This window comes from Brienomyrus brachyistius, chromosome 6 (assembly GCF_023856365.1).
Source record: "Brienomyrus brachyistius isolate T26 chromosome 6, BBRACH_0.4, whole genome shotgun sequence".
Classification (NCBI taxonomy): Eukaryota; Metazoa; Chordata; class Actinopteri; order Osteoglossiformes; family Mormyridae; genus Brienomyrus; species Brienomyrus brachyistius.
This window is the reverse complement of record NC_064538.1, coordinates 26,732,017-26,754,788: the sequence shown is the minus strand read 5'-3', so window position 1 is coordinate 26,754,788 and position 22,772 is coordinate 26,732,017. Positions and strand designations below refer to the sequence as shown.

The window sequence follows — 22,772 nt, the reverse complement described above, 5'->3', positions numbered from 1 at the left end:
CTGTGGACACCAGTTTCCGAAATTCTAAGTTAGACATTGGTAGAAGGAGGCGTCTTTGCAAATCTGTGGGGAGTACTACTGTAGTACTTATTTTAGCCGTGCAAAATACTTTTTATTGTACAAATTAAATTACTGAACTGTGTATAATTCAAATACACTATAATAAAGTACAGTACTGTACATAAATATTCAAATTTATTTATACAGTACATTTTCACAGTGTTACATTGTCTCAAAGCACTTAGTGTAGTTTCGCTGCTGCATATTTTTGGCTTGGTTTTGGCAGTTTATCACAAGCCTTGATGAGTCTATATTTGTCATAGACAGAAAATTACTTTCTTTTTCCTGTTATGTTTTCTGTGCACGGCGCCTTAGCCTCAGGTATCTAGCCAGACGCAGACGGGTCACTCCAAGGAAACGTAGGTCGATAAAAGTAAAGTAAAAAAAAAAAAAAGATAAATTACCACAGTTTTATTTTTTTCCATATGTTCTAATGTTTCCAAAAGACCCAAAATGAACACTGTATGCAGACTACTTGATTACTATAAGAAGATTATTTAAACAGTATTTGTACTGGAATGATTCTGTCCCAGGCTTTTTGATCCAATGGTTCGTCACTATAACCATGATCACTATAAATGGTTTCTAATGTATACAGTAGCTATTTCGTTTGATTGAACATATAGAGTTGAACATGACTAATTAAGGCAGTAGTGTTTCATGGTGTTGGGTCATTACTGCAGATCTAAGGCCTTGAACCAGTTTGTTACTATCACGTGGCCGTCATCTGTCTCTGTTCCCAGGTTTCTGGATTATCTATCAGATCTATGCGTGTCCATGAACAAGTCCATCCCAGTGACCCAGGAACTCATCTGTAATGCAGTGCTAGACCCTAACAATGCAGACATCCTCATTGAGACTAAGTAAGCTTCTTTTTAAACCTAATATGTCCAGTAGAGGTTATAGATAAAGGATTACTCTTCAACGTCCTTAATTGACCCTTGCAACCCTTTATAGGACAAGTGGTATAGAAGATGAATGGATGAATGAATGAATGAATGAATACCATAGAAATCTAATCATCTTTGTTGTCCATCCTGTAATGTATTGGACTTCTAACTTAATGTGTCCATCAGACTGGTGCTCTCCCGCTTTGAGATTGAGGGCATGCCCATGGGAGAGAATTCAGTAGAGTCTGAAGAGGATGAGGAGGAAGTGTGGCTCTTCTGGAAGGACAGCAACAAGGAAATTCGCAGTAAAAGTATTCGAGAGTTGGCCCAGGATGCCAAGGAGGGGCAGAAGGAAGATCAGGAAGTAATCGGTTACTACAGGTACACAGTGGTATCGTGAAATATCACTTTGGCAGTAAGACAATACTGAGGAACAAGTGGATAGTGCATGGTATTAATAGTATAAATAATTGATATTACTGTAATAGTGGATCTGTTCCACTCTTTAAATGCTATTGATATTGCCCTACAGATACCAGCTGAATCTGTTTGCCCGCATGTGCCTGGACCGGCAGTACCTGGCAATCAACAAGATCTCTGGCCAGCTGGATGTGGACCTGATCTTGCGTTGCATGTCTGATGAGGACCTGCCCTATGACCTGCGTGCCTCCTTCACTCGCATGATGCTGCACATGCACGTGGATCGTGACCCCCAGGAGCAGGTCACGCCCGTCAAGTATGCCCGCCTGTGGTCTGAGATCCCATCCCAGATTGCCATTGACGAGTAAGTGTTTTCTGCAGAAAATGTTATACACTTTGTGCTCACTTACTGATCTAGGTACCTTGATGAGGTAATGCATGCCACCTTTACTGCCTTGTCAAAGCATTAAAATACCACAGCACAATCAAATAATTGTTTAACAGACTGGAGCTCTGCAAGAAAAACAAAAGAAATCAAAAAGCCATTAAAAAACTCATTATAATCCTAACAGCTATGATAACGATGGGACATCCAAAGATGACATTAAAGAGCGATTTGCTCAGACCATGGAGTTTGTGGAGAATTATTTGAGAGACGTGGTTTGTCAGAGCTTCCCTTTCTCCGACAAAGAGAAAAACAAACTGACCTTTGAGGTAGGTCACTCTGAAAAAATATTTGAAACAGAGTAAAGCAAATTTAAAAGTAAATTTCACATACTAAATACAAAATGACCTGTTCTGTTTAAAGGTTGTAAATTTAGCAAGGAACCTGATTTATTTTGGATTCTACAACTTCAGTGACCTTCTGAGGCTAACTAAAATCCTCTTGGCCATTTTGGACTGTGTCCATGTCAGCACCATCTTTCCTATTAACAAGTTGGAAAAAGGGGATGAGAACAAAGGTATCGTTATGTTTCTTAAACTGGCATTTGACCTCCTGAGCCTAAACTGTTCTGTATTTGTTGCTTTTTGTCCTTGCTTTGACTCTTAGCCAGGCATTGTAATCCATACTGGTCTGGTCAGCTATCTACTTGCGCTCCCTGCAATGCCCTGCTTGTATGAGGGACATGTGATGTTTGATAATTGTTTGTACCATCAGGCAGTAATGTGATGCGCTCCATACACGGCGTGGGTGAGCTGATGACCCAGGTGGTCCTGAGAGGTGGTGGTTTCCTTCCTGCTGCCCCTGTCAACCCGCCAAACGGTGATGTTGTCAAGACTCAGACTGAGCCAGAGAAGGAAGACATATTGGTAATGGACACTAAGCTGAAGATCATTGAAATCCTCCAGGTAACACACTTGATGCAGCAAACCTTGAACTTTTACTACCATCCTAATCACATCTCATGTAAGATTATTATCACATAGTCATACATTGATCAGGCTTGATTTATGGGGCAGGGTCAAGACCCGATCAGACTGTTAGATGTAAACTCTCACTTTTCTCTCTGCCCATGGTTTCCATAGTTCATCCTAAATGTCCGTCTGGACTATCGAATCTCCTGCCTGCTTTGTATCTTCAAACGGGAGTTTGATGAGAGCAATTCTCAGGCAGATCTATCACTGGGCAGTGGTCAGGAACTACCTAGTAACATGCCAGGTGAGATCATCGCCCCTCAGTCAAAACACGGAGAACTAATTGGTCAACACCTTTTAATGATGTATGGCAGATCTGACTTGGGCAGATTCATCCTTCAAAGTCAGATTATAGATGTATCAATATAACATATGTATAGGTAAAACTTCTGTTCCATTCTAATAATTATCTACTGTATGCCATTGCTTAAAAATGCAACAGTTGTCCTTTGAATATTCACAGATATTTCAGTTTTGACACCTTTGTCCAGTTATAATGCAGCTGTTGTGCAGTAGACCCTTATTAAAAGCCTTGGTCCCGTTTTCTCTTTTAAAATCATCAGTGATGTCTGTACTTTCTTTTGTTAAAGGAGCCCTGGATTTTGAGCATATAGAGGAGCAAGCGGAAGGGATTTTTGGTGGCAGGTGAAGGCTTTCTAGCTAAATGTTAATGTTATGCCCTGTTCTTTCATGAAACTGCTTATTGCTGTGTTCAGTTGATAACAGTCCTGGATTCAGTTCATAAATGCCTTCTAATATGCAATAGACCATTTGGGAAGATCTCCAGAAATACAATTATGGTCAACAAGGCAATTTATGTCAGTTAAACAGTCGGAAATCTAATATTCATTAAAAAATATTTTTGAGGAAATTTGAGAGGGACTTCTGAAAAGAATAGAACATTAGAACTTCAATATAGCTTGTGTTTTGTCTACTGGCATCTTAAGACTTTGTTCTCCAAAGAATGTCCTGTGGTGCATGCATTATCTAAGTGTATCTATTACTTTTAAAAGCACCTGTTTTTTTGCTAAGGGACACTTCACTAGTTACAGTGCAGTTCTTGGTAAAGCAGTCATCATAATGCATCATAAATTCCCACATAATACATTATAATGCATTCATAAAGTATTATAAACACAGCTATAACTATTTATAAAAAAGGTATAACACATTTTCGCCATGGTTATTGTGCATTATGAATTCTGTATGAAGCGCTCATCTTTAATGCACTATGGATACATTCATAATGTGTTATAATGGTCAGCTGTGTCTATTATACTTTAAGACTGCATTATAATGCATCAATAATGCATTATACGTGACTGCTTTAATTGTTCCCCTGTTCTCTTTCTTTATTAGTCCATAAGACTTATCCTAAATACTTTGGTGCAGTTAGAGGTGTTAGTGGTTTTAGATCATAGTTAGTTAGTTAGTACTTGGTTAGTTTTTGTTGTTGGTCCTATAGGGTTGCCTAATTGACATGATTGCTTTGGTCATGTCTAGTGAGGAGAACACGCCCTTGGATCTAGACGACCATGGAGGGAGGACGTTCCTCAGAGTCCTTCTTCACTTGACAATGCATGATTACCCTCCTCTGGTGTCTGGGGCGCTTCACCTTCTCTTCAGACATTTCAGTCAGCGACAGGAGGTCCTGCAGGCCTTTAAACAGGTATCTGTCCATGCAGATGTCTTTTGTCATCCAACCGAGTAGAAATATGTGACATTGACATAATTTTTCACGTTAATTCAATTCCTCGATCATGGAAAACGTTAAGGGCTGCCCCTTAATGATAATGTCTGTATCATTTCTGTCAGAACTCCAATCATCACCATATGTACTGCTCCAATGTAGGAACAATAAGGCATCCCTACCCCCAACAATTTCCTGTTTTAGGTACAACTGCTGGTGACAAGTCAGGATGTGGAAAACTACAAGCAGATCAAGTCAGACCTGGACCAACTTCGCTCCATTGTGGAGAAGTCCGAGCTGTGGGTTTATAAGCGGCAGGGTCCAGATGAAGGCATCGACCCTGGTGATGGACCATCAGAGTCGGTCCACAAGAAGGTAAGCTCACCATTACATAATCATAATTTAACCATGGCAATTATTGTATATCACAATTTAAGGCAACTTTTGATTATTTTTTATCTGTTCCAAATACTGTTGGCAAAATACTCTAAGGTGCACTCAAGTTAACTTATTTAAGGCTTCCTTTTGTCTGACTCCTTTTACATTAATTGTTTTATAGGGAGATACGACTCAGAAAAACAGCTCAGTAAAACCAAAGAAACCAGAAAGCACCAGCAGTTACAACTACCGAGTTGTAAAAGAGGTACACTTGGGATTTTCTTTGTGGTGTAATAATACAGAGGTTTCCACTATATCTGTCAAACACCGACTGTCATCGTTACAACACTTTCTTTGGTAAGGTGTGTTGATGCATTGCTTTTTTAAGAGGCAATTTATTTGAATGTCTTGATGTTCTTTTTCAATACTTGGTAATAAATTCTAAATCTCTCATAGAGCCTTATAGGCAGCTGACCCAGGGTTAGAGCTATGCTGATTCTTACCGTATTTGCTCAGGTTCTGCTGCGTCTCAGCAAGCTGTGCGTTCAGGAGGGTGCGTCAGGTCGGAAGAGCAAGAAGCAGCAGCAGAGGCTCCTGAGGAACATGGGCGCTCATTCGGTGGTCCTGGAACTTCTGCAGATCCCTTATGAGAAGGTAGTGCATACTGTAGGTTGAAAAGGGAATATTAGAAATGGAAAAGGGTTTATTGAACTGGAGTCAGGAGCAAAGTTATCCAGGATCAAATCTAGAGTTGGACATTTCAGTAGATCTTGGGCGATGTACCTATTCAGAACAATTATTGGTTACTGGACTAGTAATGTGACTTGCAGAACAGAAACCCATGATCTGGAATATATATTTCTTGTCCGCACAGGGGGAGGATGTTCGCATGCAAGAGATAATGAAGTTAGCCCACCAGTTTCTGCAGAATTTCTGTGCCGGGAACCAACAAAACCAGGCCCTGCTTCACAAGCACATAAACCTCTTTCTAAACCCTGGGGTGAGCATATTGGGAATGGAAGACAAAGCAAAAGTATTTTCTTGAAACTGAATTTCTATATTCAGATGAATGTTATATGGGTGAATTTTCTTTTTTTTTTTGCAGTTGTTTTGACTGTTTGTGTTTCTTGTGCTGCAGATCCTGGAGGCAGTAACCATGCAACATATATTCATGAACAACTTCCAGCTCTGCAGCGAGATCAATGAGCGGGTGGTGCAGCACTTTGTTCACTGCATTGAGACACATGGCCGTAACGTGCAGTACCTCAAGTTCTTACAGACCATCGTCAAGGCTGAGGGGAAGTTCATCAAGAAGTGTCAGGATGTCGTAATGGCTGAGGTGAAATCTCTCGCCTCGTTTCTGCTGCTGCTTCCCTCATGCAAATCCAGCATCTTTCGGTGTCCTGCTCTCTTTTCCCAGTCATGCAAGCTTGTTGAAGGACTCTGCATCTTTCTTCAGCTATTTACAAATTCTGGGCTATATCTGTCTCTGAGGGCTTTAGGGAATGGTGATTTTTGTGATTGCTCCGCTGTTAATGAAACCTTTTGTTTAGATGGAACTGTCAAATGAATGAATCATGAATTACCAGTTATTTAACTGTAATTTTTCAGTTGTGTAATATAATAGAATTACAGTACATGGACTAGTAATGAAGAAGAATTTTGTCTGCCACAAAAACAAGATACTGTAATACCTCCCATCCTGCACTCTGGGTTTTGTTTTGCTTAATGGTTTAAAGGTTGCAGTTCCTGAGCTACTGTATTTATGTATATCTTGCGTATTGTGCATAAGCACCGTTAAAGTAAATACTTGCATGTTTATTGTTGTAAAACCTTAACTCCCATTTTGTTCGGCCCACAGCTGGTAAACGCAGGGGAGGACGTGCTGGTCTTTTACAATGATAGAGCCTCCTTCCAGACACTGGTGCAAATGATGCGGTCGGAGCGAGACCGCATGGATGAGAACAGCCAGCTCATGTACCACATCCACCTGGTGGAGCTGTTAGCAGTCTGCACCGAAGGCAAGAACGTCTACACAGAGATCAAGTGCAACTCGCTGCTGCCTCTTGATGACATTGTCCGTGTGGTAACGCATGAGGACTGCATCCCAGAGGTAATGGTATTGGCTACAGCCGTGGATGATCAGATCTGTTTATTCTTGGAATCAATAATGACTGTCTGTTTGAGACCACATGAGGAACTTATTGTAAATCTCTTCATATTTACAATTGAATTGGTCTGTGGAACTACACAGTGTTTAAGCATGGAATGCGATATCCATACTGTTCAATGTTATGGTGGCTTCTGGCTCGCTGGTATGGAGGACTTCCCACACACTATTGCCTGGAGCAATTCTGTCTAACGGTAAATGGACGGTGTTCGATGTTACCTGTTGTGTGAAGGAAAAAAAAAACTTCCTCCAGCCCATTAGAAACACATGTCCCAAGAGTTCTCAAATTCTGCCCCAGATTTGCACACGCATTTCTTTTCTGTTCTCCAGGTGAAAATTGCCTACATCAACTTCCTAAATCACTGCTATGTGGACACTGAGGTGGAGATGAAGGAGATCTACACCAGTAACCACATGTGGAAGCTCTTTGAGAATTTCCTGGTTGACATCTGCAGGGTAAGGATTAAGAATTTCTCCGAGTCTCCCTAAAGTAGGACAAGTCAGAAACTATTCTGTGTTGAGACAAGTGACACTCTTTAGTTAATCTCTTATTTAAATGTTTAAATAATGCCAAGTACACAGCTGACTGCCTCTGAACCAATCATATGGAGCGTTTTTAAAGAGTTGTGTGTAGTTTATATTAGTGTTGCTGCTGGGAATGGAATGCAATGGAGGCCAAGCCCCCTGACAGCTGTACCCCTGCAGGTGTGCAACAACACAAGTGACAGGAAACACGCTGATACAGTGCTGGAGCGCTATGTCACCGAGGCGGTCATGAGCATCGTGACCACCTTCTTCAGCTCTCCCTTCTCAGATCAGAGCACAAGTCTGCAGGTAATCCTGGCAATGTGCTATTAGGTCCGCTGGTCCCGGCCGTGCACCTTTAAGAACATGCAGAAAAAGCATCGGATATAGTGTACTCGCATATAGCGGAATTTCGCTTATAACGGACAAACAATTTGCCCCCCAGGGCCGCTTTTAGCTGTAGTTTTGTTCAGCTATAACAGACATGTAGGCTCTACCTACAAGGCGTGTGGCGTGCCGGTGATATCCAGCGCAGATGCGTAGCCGGGATTATTAATAGTCACGCATCTGGTCAGGTGAAGTTGGATAACTACATGTACAATATAATAATCTATACCTATATAAGTGTGTCTGCTGGGGTGTGGCATGAGTAAATGGGGTCCTGTAGTTCTGTTCTGGCCATACAGAACTCTGTATGATATATCGATATAACGGACTGTTTTGGCAGGTCCCCTGAAGTCCTTTATCACTGGATATTATATAATATAATATTTAGACACACGCACACGCAGACAGACTTACACACACAAACAGTGTAAAAGATTTAGCTAGAACTTCCTTAGCATTCAGCCGCATTATTATACATGTTCCTCACTGCACTGGAAAATCGCCACCGTAACATGCACCTGTATGTTAAATGAGTCATATAAATTGTTGTAATGAACATTCATGGAGTCACATTCTAATAGTGGCTGAGCTCCCTGTGTGTTCCTTTAGAATAGAGCTGTTAATTATTGGTGCTGGCAGATGGCGTTTACAGCCAGGTGCTGCTGAAGATCTAGTTCCGCTCTGCGTGCTGTTAACATTCAGATTCTCCTCACATAGATGCCAGATGTTGCTGCCTGCTAGTGAATTTTGGCCAAGACATTTCTATCATATATCTCAGTCTCACATTGAAGATATCCTTCTGCCTTCTTACTGACTTATGAACATTCAGTGGCTGATTCATGGCATTACTTTTCCCCCTGAGAAATCCTCTCGGGAGATTATTGAGGTCTGGGAAATGAGGTAATGAGTGTCTGGGTTTCCCAACATTCCCCGCATGGCTTTGGACTGGTGCCCACTGGTGAGCATGCAAGTGTCCATTGGAATTTGTTTCCTGTTTTACTGGAAAGGCTTTGCTTATTTGTTTAACCAGAATACAGTCCCTTTTCGGTTATCTATAAATGACATTAATTAGCTTTTACTCATGCAGTCTTTTTTCATGAAGTATTTTCTTTTAACTTATAAACTCTGCACTGTTTAAACCGTCACTGGGCTTCTTTTACATCAGCTGACACAAATCCTTAATTTGTTTCTCAGTTCCTTTTATAATACAGACACACAAGGGTCTGTGATAAAGTTTAAATAGGCCCTTGTCAACAATATGAAGGAGCCACGGGAATGTTATTAGGTCACATGTTACAGCAAAATGGCTTTTTGTTTGATGCATGTTGGAGATACAGGCATTAAGCAGAAGCTGTTGGGTTATAACAAAGTCGGGACCGGTGAGGCCACCAGTTTTACATCTGCAGGAAGTTTCTCTGCTTATAATTTTGTACATTTTTTTTTTGTTTCACTTCAGGAATCTATTCTGGGCAAAATATTAGAGGTATTTAAACTTCAATAGAATGACTGCACTGATTTGGTGTCACTGGGTACTGTACGTGTTGTGTTGTGTACTTTACCCCTCCCCACCAGCAGCATGTCTAAGTGGGGGGAGCTTGTGGGTCAGTGGTTGGACACCCCAATCCTGGGCTCCACCTCCAGTCTGAGACTTGACAGGGAATCTATGTCATTGGGTCACCATTTCTTAAAGACCATTATGGCTTTTAAATTAAGCAAGTCATTTTTGATTTATGGCATATTGTTTATATATAATATCTGTTTGGTAGTTTCACTGGGGTTTTACTCTGGTTTCGGTTGTGTATCACTGGCATTCCATTTGCATGCCTGTTTATGCAAGTTTCACAGAGGGAAATGGCCCTTCTGCACGCAGGGCTAAGGGCCTTTGCCCATGTCCTGTTTGACATTTCCTCGGATGGCTTGTTCTTAACTGGTGGACTTAGACCTGGGATGTTAGATTTAAATTTATTGATTTTTGGATTTAAGAAAAGAACGCAAAGTTTTTCAAACCTCAGGGACTGCTGGGCTGTCACGGCACTGGCAAATTACTAGGGAGGAGAGAGCTAAGAAGACTAGGGTTCACATCTTTTACATTAATTTCCCAAATGCGTTGGTGACATTGTAACTGTAACTGTGAGCTTCATGGTATGAGCTCTGAAGGTATGAAATGAGGTGCCTTTCTTTTTTCATGGTGCCTGGAGCTCACAGACAGATGCATACTGGAGACGCTAATGCTGTTCTCTCTCTCCTCCTTTTCTCATCCTGTCATGAAATATTCCTATTCTTTTCTTACACCTTCAGTTTCACCTGTCTCATTCACTCCCTTCTTCCTTTCTCCTCCCTTGCATGACTTTTCTACATAATCATTTATACCTTATTCCTTTTTTTCCCGCCTGTATGTTCTTATTCCCTCGCTGCTCCTCTTGCTTCTGACTCATTCCCTGTCTCCCCAGGCTGTTTAGCTTAACACCCCTCTCTCCTCTCCCCTCTGGTCTCTGGCAGACCCGGCAGCCGGTGTTCGTGCAGCTCCTGCAGGGAGTCTTTCGGGTGTTTCACTGTAACTGGCTGATTCCAGCACAGAAGGGCTTTGTAGAGAGCTGTATTAAGGTGCTTTCTGATGTGGGTAAGTGCTTGCGTCTCCCCGCCACCAGAGTCAGATTTGTTCCCACAGGGGGTCACTTAGTAATGTATCATGTAATTCTTAATCTAGTTTAAGGGCTTAGCTTAGATTTTTTTTAAATATAACCTAAGGGCAGTATAGGTGGCCACATCTCCCTAAAAAAAAGAATTTGATTCATTTTTGTAGTTTAAAGCTCCATTTCTCTAACGCCAGTATTTTGCCCTCTACCCATAATCCTCAGTCTAGGTCAAAGTGCTTAACATAAACATTCTTTTTGTAGCCAAAAGTCGCGCAATCGCAATACCAGTGGACCTGGACAGCCAGGTGAACAGCCTCTTTGTCAAGTCAAACAACATAGTGCAGAAGACCGCCATGAGCTGGCGCCAGTCCGCTCGGAATGCTTCCCGCCGTGACTCGGTGCTCACCACCTCGCGGGACTACAGGAACATCATCGAGAGGCTCCAGGTGAGAGGGAAGCCTGCAGGTAGAGACCTGTGTGGAGAGTCTTCTGGGGCCTCTGCCTCTGTGTTCAGGAGCAGGACCTCTGGGGATGAGGACGTTTCACTCCAAGGTTGCCATGGATGTTGTGTGTGAAGTTTACCCTTTCCTGGAAATCCTTTCCTGGATATTTTAAGTGTTAGTGTTATTTAAGCATTACTTTTAATGGTTTATTTCTTTTAAATTAGCATAATATTAGAAGCAATTGTTCAGTTTGTTTGGATGGAAGTCCAGTTGACTCCCTTTGCTTTGAATCATTTCCTACACATGATAAATTAATGAGAAACTGGGGAAGGAAGGAAATGATTTTGATAGCATCAGTCAGTGTTTGCTGTGTATCCTGGTGCAAGGTCCCGAAAAGCCATTCCTGTTTCTCCATGTGTGAAAATGAAGTTGTCTTGTACTGTAGTATGACACTGGCATCTTAAGGCTCCCCAGGATCACTGACTGATGTTCGTCTCTCTAAAATTCCCATTTCGTAAACAAAAGTTGCATAAAACTGCAATGGTATCAAACCAATGAAGAAAAAGACTTTCACTTTGTGTAACATTCCATTATTGTCACTTGGTGACCTATATCTGCATGATACATATGTACAGTAGGTCTGTGTGTAGGTATGTAGTTTTATGCCAGCTTGGTGTGTGTGTGTGTGTGTGTGTGTGTGTGTGTGTGTGTGTGTGTGTGTGTGTGTGTGTGTGTCCTTCCATGTCCCAGTATACATTACATTTTGGGAACCAAATGTCCACAAAATGTGATTAAAACTGTTATTTTGATGTTTTGGGGTCTCTTGTTTTACATTCCCAGAAAGGCGAAACTCAATTTTAGCAAAATCTTTGACTGCAATCATAAAGCTAAAAATGCTAAAAGTCTTGTATTTTGTTTGGTTACTTATGGTTAAGGTTAGGGCTGAGTAGGGCTTTAGGTTGTCATACTGTACGTAACATTAGCATTTTCCCCAGTCCCCACAAAGATGAGTACAGGTCTGTGTGTATATGTGTGTGTGTGTGTGTTTGCATATGAGAGTTTGTCTTCAGGGCTGTGTCTCCATTGCATACTCCCCCCCCCCCCCCCCCCACACACACACAGGACATTGTCTCTGCTCTGGAGGACCGCTTGCGGCCCTTGGTCCAGGCCGAGCTCTCTGTGCTGGTGGACGTGTTGCACCGACCGGAGCTGCTCTTCCCGGAGAACACAGACTCCCGCAAGAAGTGTGAGAGCGGCGGTTTCATCTGCAAGTAAGATACAGCAGCTGCCTTGCAAGTCCAAGGTTCAGGCCGGATTTTCTCCTTTGACCCCCCCAGCTGCCCCTGCTTGGGTTCATTTGGGGACACGAGTCGGCAGTGCTGCAGTGAGTGACTGAGTGATTTTAGAATTAAGCGATTATTCAGTAACACCAGAGGAGGTTTGAACCAACTTGATGTTTCAGATGGAGCAGCTGAAGAAAGCACTTTGTTTTCCACTAGACTAGCTTTTAATCACTGGCTGACTTTAATATGCCACCCATTCTTATCTTTATTTAATTTACATGTTAATATCTTTGCTTCGTTGCCTCATCTGGCTCTTTACTGCCCCCTGGAGCCTGGAATGCAGTGTAATATGCAGATGCTCATGAATCAGCTGACCCCTCACATGTAAGCGTGTATGACCGCAGCTTGCACTTGGCCGCCATTTGCCCGTGTCTGTACACATGACCTCTGTGACGCAGTCCCATGCTGTGCTTACGCACACACACCTCTGCAGTGATTCGGATTACAGAGGCTGAGTCTCTCACTGAAGGGGTACCTGCATTAGAGAGGGATTGTCTTATTTCAAGCGTGGCATGGATCTCCGCCTGGCATAGCGTGTGATCATCAGGGTTCCCGCTAAGGTTTCCGAGAGCAAAACCAGTCCCTCCGTTTGTTCCTGTAAGCTGCGTGTTTAGTCTCGTGCCGGTTCCAGGGAATCACAAACACATATTTTGGGTTAATAAGTCAGGTGTTACTTATTCAGAGTACCTATCAAAAATGGCTATAAGTATTACATTGCACCATGTGTAACTATGACATGAGTGTCTCCTGGAAATTAATCCTTTAGTGCCATGTAATAGAGAAGTGCTGTTTTTTGTGACTCGTTCTTATTTTAAAACTTGTACTTTATAATAAAGAATGGTTTATTACAGCTCATTATTTTATTGTTTAATCTTATTTCCAGCCTTATTTTTGTTCTTGATTTATATTTTTGAATAGCTGAATGATAATTGAAAATGCATGCAATCTGTTTGTGTAGATGTGCACCGTTTACCACATTGGTCAGCTTTTGTCCATAAAATGTGACCTTTAATAACCCCCCTCCCCTCCAGACTCATCAAACACACAAAGCAGCTGCTGGAGGAAAATGAGGAACGGCTGTGCATCAAAGTACTGCAAACTCTGAGGGAGATGATGACCAAAGACAGGGGCTATGGCGAGAAGGTACCCCGTCCCTCCCCCACTGACTGACAGACAGCCCCTCCCCGGCGTTCTGTATCTGTTAGCTGTGCCGTTGAGTTACTCTGCCCCCCCATCTGTGATTGAAGAGGTGCTATACTGAGTCTGCACCCAAGCAGGGCTGACGCAAACACATGCGGCACCTCCAGCTCCCTCCCTCAGGACGTGGCTCAGTATGAGTCACCAGCGTGGGGGGGGGCTGCCTCGTCAGCCCCTTCTCACAGCACAAAATCACCAGCCCCCCGTGGCCCCTCGCATATCCTCCATGGCTGCTCACCACTCCACCACTTCACACATAGCATGTGCTCATCATCTGTGTGCATCTCACCGGATGTAAAATACGGGCATGTGTTCCTCGCCATGCGTGAAAATAGATCCAGACTTCCTGTTCCTTTTTTCACCGTGCTAATCCTTATCAGATCCTAACATTTTTTAGTTACTTAGATGTGTGTTTTTAATATTATGCTTAACCTAGTTGTCACGCTGATAATGGCGCCCTTTCTGATGGACTAACTCACGCTCTATAATCTTCTCTTCCAGCTGATTGCCTTTGATGATGAAATGGATGTGCCAGAGGTTGACCGGTTTCTTTTTTAGTCTCTGTTTGTTTTATGTCTGTAGATCTGCAGTAGAAATTTTTCTTTTTTTTGTCTGTTCTTGTGCTGACTTGTCATTCATCCATCTTATACCCCTTCCTGGTACAAATTGAGGTCAGTAAGTAGGCCTGCCTGTTCTTTTATTTCACGTGACTGTTACTGTGGTAACGCCTGGTGTGGTCGAGTTCCCGAAAACTTGCAGTCACCTGCCTGAATAAAGAATCAGTCAGAATTTGTACACGTCTGTACATTTCCTTAGTTTTCCTCAGGCCTGTAATAGTCAGTGGCATGTGTATTCAGTCCAATTGAATACTTTATAGATGCACTTCAGTAGACGGGACTGTCCTGATCAGCTCAGATCCACAATTTGCTGGTTTGTTCTTTTGTTTGGTTTGCTTCCGTCAGTTTGTTTATTCCGCTGTTTCAGGGAGGATTCATATACTAGATGAGTGACTAAAACACCTTTTGAAGTTTAAAGTGCCGTTTCAAGCTGTTGATATGTTGGCAGGATGGTGGTATTTTCACCCTGACTTCCATCGGAAGTTTTGTTTTGCGCTACGGCTCCTACTGCTGCTTCCCTTTAGCCCCCCTCCGCCTCTGTGCGATCCACCCAGTCCTCCGCCGTCTGTGTCAAGCCCTGCTGCGTCCTGTGTGCAAAACTAGTCTGATTTTCTGTTCAGGACTGCTGTGCCTGGGCTGGGCCCCACACTTTTACCTTTGAAAGATGTCAGACCTAAATTGCTCTTTAAAATGCACAGCTGTGCAATGCTTGAGCAGCACATGAGATTCGTGTGTCATTGTAAAGGTGTGTGTGTGTTTTATGCAGCCACACACAAGCATCATGTGTTGTTCACTTTGGCGGTATGATGGTAATATGCTGTACTGAAGTTTTCTGCAATCTTGGCCCTCAGCGAGTTTTGCTGTGGGTGTCCTCCTGTGCACCAGGAATATCATTGCTTTTGTTGATACCATCATACCACCATTTACCAAACTTAGCCATGTTTTGTTTCTAAGATGCTGTAATTCATTGAAACAATACAATTTAGTATCTGGTTTTATGTATGGTTTAGACTAAATTAATGTTCAGAAGGGGAAGATTGTGAAGATTGTCCATTGCCTGTTTAATATGAAAATGGTGTTACATTTTAGATTGGGACTTTACTTAATTGTCTACTAATTTGGAAATTTGCCATTAGCTTTAGCCATAATCTGGTGCGCTTTTCACTGTCATCCTAATAAATCATCACACTGTGCTGTTCTAGCTGATACTTAACATGGCGTTTTTGCTGAGCTATGCTGGATGTGCGTGAGCTGAACGGGTGGCCTCACCTGGAAGGTCAGCTGTGCAGAGCTGGACGGGACAGGAGGCCACGCAAGGGCAGATAATCCTGAGGCTTTAAAGGGCCGCGTACCTGTAGAGGGTGACGTGCTGAAAGGAAAGCGTGAGAAGCGTGTCCGTGTCGAGCTCACCAGTCCAGGGCCAGACCGTGTAGATGGGTATCAGGCAGTGGCCTGATCAGAATAGTTACCATATACAAGACAGGCCTCAACAGGAACAACCATCTGGGTTACACTACAGAAACTGGTTAGGTCTTAAGCCCAAGTTTCCCCATTTCCAGGGAAAAAAAGTTTATCAAAGTAATTATGTCCTGCAAAATGTGGCCATGTGTGAGCAGATGTGTAGTGAAACTGGCCTGGGTGTCTGGGAATACACTGTGAGATATACAACACTCTCTGGGAGTATAGGCGAGCCTATGAATGTAAAGGTCTGTACAGACACATGCTCAATCAAAGCACCTGCTTTGGAACGTCTCCCCTCTTCATCTCCAGAAAGTCAGTTGTCCCCCATTTTCCCTAAAACTGATGTGTCCATCAGCTCATGTCCCATAGGAGCCTCCTGGTGTCTATCCTCTCTGTCCGGCTGAACATTACATTCCCAGTCATGGAAAAATATCAGCTGGAGCCCTGAAATTAAAGATTAGCTTTCCCAATTTCACCCCCTTTGAACCTCCTCCATAACAATGGCAGACGCCCCCTCTGCACTCCCTCCGTCAATCATCGGCGGTCGGAAAGGACCTTGGAGGAGGATACTTGCCTTTTCCGTCAGTGTAGGAGCCACTCTCTGTATGCTCAGGGCTACTGTTACATCATGGAGACAATACAAACGCACCGGAAAGCCTCCCCATGTGTATCTCCTTCACCGTGTCACAGCCAGCTGAGCGGAACACTTCCCTTACGGCCAGGCAGCAGCAGCTTGCAAAACTGCCTGTTTTTCTCTCCCCTGGCCTCCCTTTACACTCTTGCCCTCTATCCATTTTTTATTTTCCCTCCTTCAGATGAGATATCCCCATATTCCTTCTCACTAACCTCTTCAGACATCAGCATTTCTTCCCTTTACATTTCTCACAGACCCTGGTCCATCTCATTCTACCTCTTGGGCTCTGTTTGCCCTTCCTGCTACCAGTGGCTTCCAGCAGGGGGCACTGTGAACATGATTGTGTACAGCGCCGTGGTGTCCTGGTTTTTCCCCAGTCTGCAGGCTGCACGATTCTTGAACTCCCGCCAGCTCTCAGGCAGGAGTTACATAAGAACTGACGCTTTTTTTTTTTTCCTGGAATTCAGGCTCTTCACTGATGTGTGACCTTCAGCAGTAATTGCCAATAAAAGTGCACCAGAGCTGTTTACTGCAGGACCCTGGCAGTGTGACTGCGCACTGGCAGAGGAAGGGAGATGGGGAGGGGGCCGTGTTTGCAGACCCTGCCAGATGGGCATTGGCTATAATCCGGGATCCTCGAGGTCATACCCTGTTAACTATTCCATGCCTATAGACCCTAGGGTCAGAGTTGATGTAATGTGGGACTCAGCAGATTGGCTGGCTAGGTCTGTGCTACATCCTGTACCCCCCCTCCCCTTCTGTCACTGTGGCAACACAGCCACGCCCATAACCCCCCACCAGCACCTCTGCTTGGGATGTACTGAGCTGATATCCAGCTTGTGAAATGATGTCACCTTCAAATAAATAAAAAAAAAAAAGTATATCCTTCTAATGCTGTAATCCTTGTTGCAATAGGCATTCGTTGGATACTTTTAAAGCACTTCAAAAACAACCCTGTTGTGTTTTGTCATTTTGAAGACCTTTTACAGATAAACTGACTAATTTTTACTGATTCTAATGACCAGTGGGCTTATTCCGACATCAGCATTGTTTCACTGCAAATGAAACCAGAAAGGTTTTCAATAATCATCAGCAGAACGGTCATCAGTCTGTCATCAACATTTTAGGAGGTTTTTTGTCTTCATTTATAGATTCTTTTATGAGGTTTACTGGTGTCTGACACCTGTGCTTCTCTCGGATTTATTAGAGCTATCGGATTGACAGTCAGTCTGCCCCCGGAAGGGTCACTTACTGCAGCGGAGTCCTCATTAGTGCATGCCTGCTGCAAATTCAGGCTTCAGAATGTACAGTCATTCTGTGAATTGAATGTTCCTGTTTTTGCATGTATTTTTTTGTTTTAAACCTGTATTGCTCAAAAAGCATATCAGATATTTAGTGGTGCCAACACTAGTTTTCCAGTTAGTGGTCATCTGTAAATTAATTGACACTCCCTCTTGAAGCTTTGTTCACTAATCCAACAGGTCCTTTTCACAAATGAATTCTCACGCTCAGCTGACTCCTCCGATTGGTAGCAGGTGACTTGAACGGCACAAGGGTGGGTATAAACTGGAATTAGGGGGTCGTTTTCACCGATTTGGATTTTTGTAGTTGAATTCCCTAAAAGCATACAGCTGTTTGCATTGGGATTCTTGGTTTATTGTTGGGTGTCCTAACTGTACAGAAAATAATACAATGGTTTTAAATTAAAAATTGAATTGATTGTGCCAACTTGGGTGTGCTGTTGCTCTTGCTGAAGCAAAGACAAATAAACAGAGGGCTTCTAAGTAGATTGTAGACATTGTGGTTTTTCTAAGACACTACAGACGGTACGTTTCTCTACACCCATGCCTTTCTTCTAAATGACAAATATTCCCACAGACCCGTTGTTTGATGTGGTCTGAATCCCCTTCTGAACTCTGTTTGATTTTATCAAGGGTGTTGGCCGGTTTGTAGCCTACTCTTCCTCCCCGGATGTCGTCTGATGACGAAGGTACCAGCATGACTAAGCTGCGAGCACATGCGTGTCGTGCCAGTCAGGCTTATACTGTTTGACGCCAATGATTTAGCTTTTCTTTCGCTGCTTCAGCATGTCTAGGGTTGTGGGGTTGGATGAGACCTCAGCTCCCACTGTGCAGAATGTCTGCTAGTCTTTTTTTTTTTCCTTTTTTTTTTTCTCTGTAGACTTGTTTTTCTGCCACGGTTCGAAAGACCGCGTGCTGTTCAGGCAGGGAGATGGGGCACAAGATCTTCTCCGCCAGAGGGCTTCTCACGAGTTGCACCAAGGGGTTGGATACTTCCATTGGCATCTGTGCCACATGTGGAACCCTTCTTTGTTTTAATCCTCTGTTCACATGGAATAACTGGACTTTGTACCTCTCATACTTTAATTGCTCCAAAGACTGTAATTGGACTTTTATTTCTGGATTTATGGTCTCCTGCATTTTCAGGCAGAGATGACATAAGTCATTACACCTCACAGGCCCTGTGTTGTACTGTGTATAACAGACCTCCGTTGTTGCACATCACTGTTATGGATCCATATTTAATAATAATAATATTAGCTGTAATGCAAATGGCCATTGTTGAGATTCTCCGTTTGCAGTGGCTTTCAAATTCTTAAGTACAGAACACTCACTCGATGGAACCTTGCATGCTGCTGATCATTTGCATTCACATGCTTCTTTTTGCCGAGTCATGAGGGAAGCTCTGGTCAGCTATAGCCTCCGGAAGAAAGTGACATCTTTGCACTTCTTTAGAGAAGAACAGATTGAGGCTTCCTGCTTTAATGTGTGGGGGTGGGTTTTGTGAAGAGGTCATCCTCAGTGCTATTTTTAAATCTAAATCCAGTCTCTAAACACTCGGGGCCTCTAGCCCAGGGATTTCCTGGAATTGTGTGTGTTGCGCCCATATATTCTGGTTATAGAAATATAGGTTGTTTATCTTCACAGGTGTACTCTGTGTACAGTAAGCATGTCTTTCTGATTTTCAGTTTAGTCATTCTGGATGTGCAGTGCCAGATTTACGCTTTTGAAAGCTCATTCCACACCTTATTTCATTTAGCTGATGTCAGACAATGATGGAAGGTTATCGCCTCACAGCCCTCACTTAATCGTCACAAGCATGAACCTCAAATTCATTTACATTGACTGTCAACTTGTGCACTACTGTGTCAGTAGTGCTATGGTCTGATTTATTTTTTTTTTTTCGTTTCATGCTCCGTTATGTAATGTTGATGAAACCCATTTCTTTCGAGTCTTGTGTTTTCCTCCCTGACAGCTGTGGTGTGTTCTTATGTAAGCAGCATGGTTTCATTTAAGCATAATCTTACTTGTTAACAGTCACTGCTAGTTCTCAAGTCATTTACTTGGTATTTTTTAATTTTTAGGAGCTGTGTGAAACATTGCATGACAGCTACTGCATGACTTTATTTCTCCTATTCAAGTCGATTGTCTTGCATGTCAAAAAAAGTAACAAATTTGCATGATATCAACTTCAGCGTTTGTTTTCCTAGTCTTTCTGGATATTGCCTTTGCTTTATGCTAACACACCCCATCACACTCAGGATCTTGATCAAAACCAGCCCCAGAAGCAACTGGAGGACCAGAAGAGGGTATGTTAGCCTTACAATTAGGCATCACGTGCACTAACATACACCTATAGCTTTGCTAACTCCTTCATTTTTCCATCTTTAATAAAATGTGCAATGTACTTTCTCATCAAAGTTCACTGATTTGAGTTTACCAATTAAGTGTTTTTTTGATTAGTATGTCTCTGACTTCTAATCATTAGCCTTAATCTTATGACTTCTCCCATCTCTTTCCCTTTGAGAGGTGTTCTCCAAGTTAGCTAGCCCCAAGTGAACATCTGTTGTCATGACTACCATAGCATGACACCCCCCCCCAGCCAGTTTGAACTCGGAATGTCTATTTTCAGCAGCCACGTCTGTGCCCTTTCGATCAGGCCATTTTATTTCAGTAGTTTTCTAAAAACCTTGTTGATTCCAAAAACAGATGCATTGATTTTATTAGCATTTTGTTTAGAAATGCTGACAGGTATGTATTCTCCATTGTTCATAAACTGTCCTTTTTACCAAGTAATGTTAGCGTCCTTGCACAATTTTTTTTTTTCCATTTCAGTTTTGTGGAGCTTCTAAAGTTAAAATCCTGTACACATTTATAAAAGGTGTATGTAAGTGACCCTCATGAATAATGCAGCAGCCAGTGTCGTGTAACTGCACCGACTGCTGATGCCTTCCCTCAGGAGCCCATGGGCTGATCCTGTTCCGTTTATCCAACCGTCTAAAGGGTGAAGCTCTAAGGCAGATTCTGGTGAACCGTTACTATGGAAACTTTAGACCTGGCGGAAGGAGAGACAGCCTGTCGAGTTTCAGTAATGGTCCTGTGGCCCCTGGAGGGTCAGGCAAGACCCAAGCAGGTGAGCTAAACACCACCGCAAACACAACTGAGACTGTTTTTTCATTTAGCTATAAAAAAAAACACTTTTTCAGTGAAGCCACAGTTCTCCATTCTACATTCAGTAACAACCAGCATTCGCGTCTGCGGCTAAAATGAAGAGAACTGAAAAACATGAACTTGTGAAAGATAACAGGTGTTGGCGCTATATGCTCTTTGGTTCTGCCAGTTAAACTTTCAGCCTTGGTTCTTCAGATTTTTCAAAACCAAATAGGAGCTGAATGCCACCAATTGTATGCCACTCTCTCTGACCTCTCAGTGCATTGCTGAAACAGCCCAGGACCATATTTACATCTGCCACATGCAGGTGATGCTGAGAGGGCTGCCTGTAATGACAGCTATCAACCTCTGGGGACATTGCCATTTTCCTCATAAAATACTGACTGATGTGCAAGTTCCACATTCCAGGGGTCATCAATGATCCAGCTTCTCCTAGGCTTCATTATTTATACCTTTGGCACCATTCTTGACAGTTGTGTGCATAACTGACCCAGAGACAGGGCTAGTCGTTATACAAATATCAGGTATGTCTTGTTGTAGGTATGTAACGTGATGTGTGGGTTGCTTTGGGATGCTGCTTTGAAAGCAGAACTTCTTCAAGAGAAGGTAGTGAGGAGACGACCCAAAGATATGGTGCTGAAAGTTGGCAACACTCAGTAATTATTTCAGCAGGAAACCTGAAAATGAGCAAAGTATGAATGATTCAGCATGAATTTCATAATTTCAGCGTTATATCAGTATTCTGTTGAGGAATAAAACTTCATCAGGTATTACGTTTAGCGTCTTTATAAGTTGGGTTAAGTGAAGTTTAAGACGTGTCAGTGTTCTTGTGGTCATTTGCTTGCTTCATTCCTACCCAGGTGGGGGACTGGCAGCTGGGTCCTTAAGTCGCGGAGAAATGAGCCTCATGGAAGTGCAGTGTCACCTGGACAAGGAAGGAGCTTCGGATCTGGTCATCGACCTCATTATGAACGCCACCAGTGACCGTGTATTCCAGGAGAGCATCTTACTGGCCATAGCGCTGCTAGAAGGGGGGAACACCACTATCCAGGTGAGTTGGCTTTGTATGAATGTTACTGACATGACATAACAGTGATTTGCATCCCATTAATCCAGTGGCTCTCAAACTCAGTCCTCGGGAAAGACAGCTGGGACTTGTGTGTGGGGCAGGGATAGCTGGAAAACAAGCAGGGCAGTGAGAGTTTGAGAACCACTGCATTAATCCCATTCTGAAAATTAAAGGTACATAAACTGTTATTTGTTAATCCAAAAGTCAAAGAAATTGACAAAATGTTTAGTCATCAATTGGCCAGTGATAGGTTTGTATATCACCAAAGATTATTCTGACATTTTCTCTTTATTTAAATAATTAATTACCAAATATAAAAATTGCTTAATATTAATTTTGTATAAACCACTTCTTTTTTTTAAGTTCATTTCCCATGTGATAATTTTAATTTTTAGTTCTGAATCTAAGTATAGCAGGTGTTGGGTAGCTGTTATTCCCCAGTCCCCAACACCAGCACTGTGACCTCCGCTCCACTGTCCTCCGCTCTCATCACCACCTGTTCTGATGTCTGACCCCCTCCTGTACTGCTGGAGTGTGTGGCAGCACCTCATTTCCTAAGAACTCAGCAGAGCAACGTTTCTACTGCATTAAGTGATGCCAATCTGTGGTTTTCATTGAAACCTCCCAGCTCCGTCTTGAGAACAGCGCAAAAGAACTGCATTCGGTTACCAACATTCCTGCTGGCTTGATGTCTTGCTGATTACCTGCAATGCAGTTAGTTTGCGTGTGGCAGGAGTCTTACTCACACTGTCAGAACGAAAGTGAATGAGAGCGGATGACGGACCTTTAGTCTGACACTTTATATGTATGTTTGTTTCTAGTCTGTATTCGTTTTGAAATGTTGACGTGTGGGTTTTTGTGGGTAAATGAGTCTTATGAGGTTATGAGATCAGCTTGCTAGTTTCTTTAGTGTTTTAGTTAGTAGTTGGTGGTTTTGGGAATGAAGCGCGATACACATGATTAG

The 22,772-nt window shown here is 42.7% G+C and overlaps 1 protein-coding gene across 12 annotated transcripts in view; it reads left to right on the top strand.

The window, feature by feature from the left end:
- LOC125745045 (inositol 1,4,5-trisphosphate receptor type 1) overlaps positions 1-22,772 on the top strand; it is a 100,359-nt gene that overhangs the window by 38,683 nt on the left and 38,904 nt on the right. For 4 of the 12 annotated variants that reach the window (XM_049017453.1, XM_049017451.1, XM_049017452.1 and 1 more), the window contains 26 exons: positions 804-923; positions 1,137-1,331; positions 1,483-1,734; positions 1,943-2,084; positions 2,179-2,332; positions 2,530-2,720; positions 2,898-3,030; positions 3,377-3,431; positions 4,290-4,455; positions 4,681-4,851; positions 5,036-5,119; positions 5,371-5,508; positions 5,729-5,854; positions 5,993-6,193; positions 6,716-6,967; positions 7,355-7,480; positions 7,730-7,858; positions 9,393-9,419; positions 10,436-10,556; positions 10,834-11,018; positions 12,138-12,286; positions 13,390-13,501; positions 14,057-14,092; positions 19,830-19,877; positions 20,572-20,701; positions 21,600-21,790. In XM_049017453.1, the coding sequence (XP_048873410.1) occupies positions 804-923; positions 1,137-1,331; positions 1,483-1,734; positions 1,943-2,084; positions 2,179-2,332; positions 2,530-2,720; positions 2,898-3,030; positions 3,377-3,431; positions 4,290-4,455; positions 4,681-4,851; positions 5,036-5,119; positions 5,371-5,508; positions 5,729-5,854; positions 5,993-6,193; positions 6,716-6,967; positions 7,355-7,480; positions 7,730-7,858; positions 9,393-9,419; positions 10,436-10,556; positions 10,834-11,018; positions 12,138-12,286; positions 13,390-13,501; positions 14,057-14,092; positions 19,830-19,877; positions 20,572-20,701; positions 21,600-21,790 (3,634 nt within the window). The remainder of the gene's footprint in view (positions 1-803; positions 924-1,136; positions 1,332-1,482; positions 1,735-1,942; positions 2,085-2,178; positions 2,333-2,529; positions 2,721-2,897; positions 3,031-3,376; positions 3,432-4,289; positions 4,456-4,680; positions 4,852-5,035; positions 5,120-5,370; positions 5,509-5,728; positions 5,855-5,992; positions 6,194-6,715; positions 6,968-7,354; positions 7,481-7,729; positions 7,859-9,392; positions 9,420-10,435; positions 10,557-10,833; positions 11,019-12,137; positions 12,287-13,389; positions 13,502-14,056; positions 14,093-19,829; positions 19,878-20,571; positions 20,702-21,599; positions 21,791-22,772) is intronic. The other 8 variants (XM_049017455.1, XM_049017454.1, XM_049017460.1 and 5 more) reach the window with 5 other exon arrangements.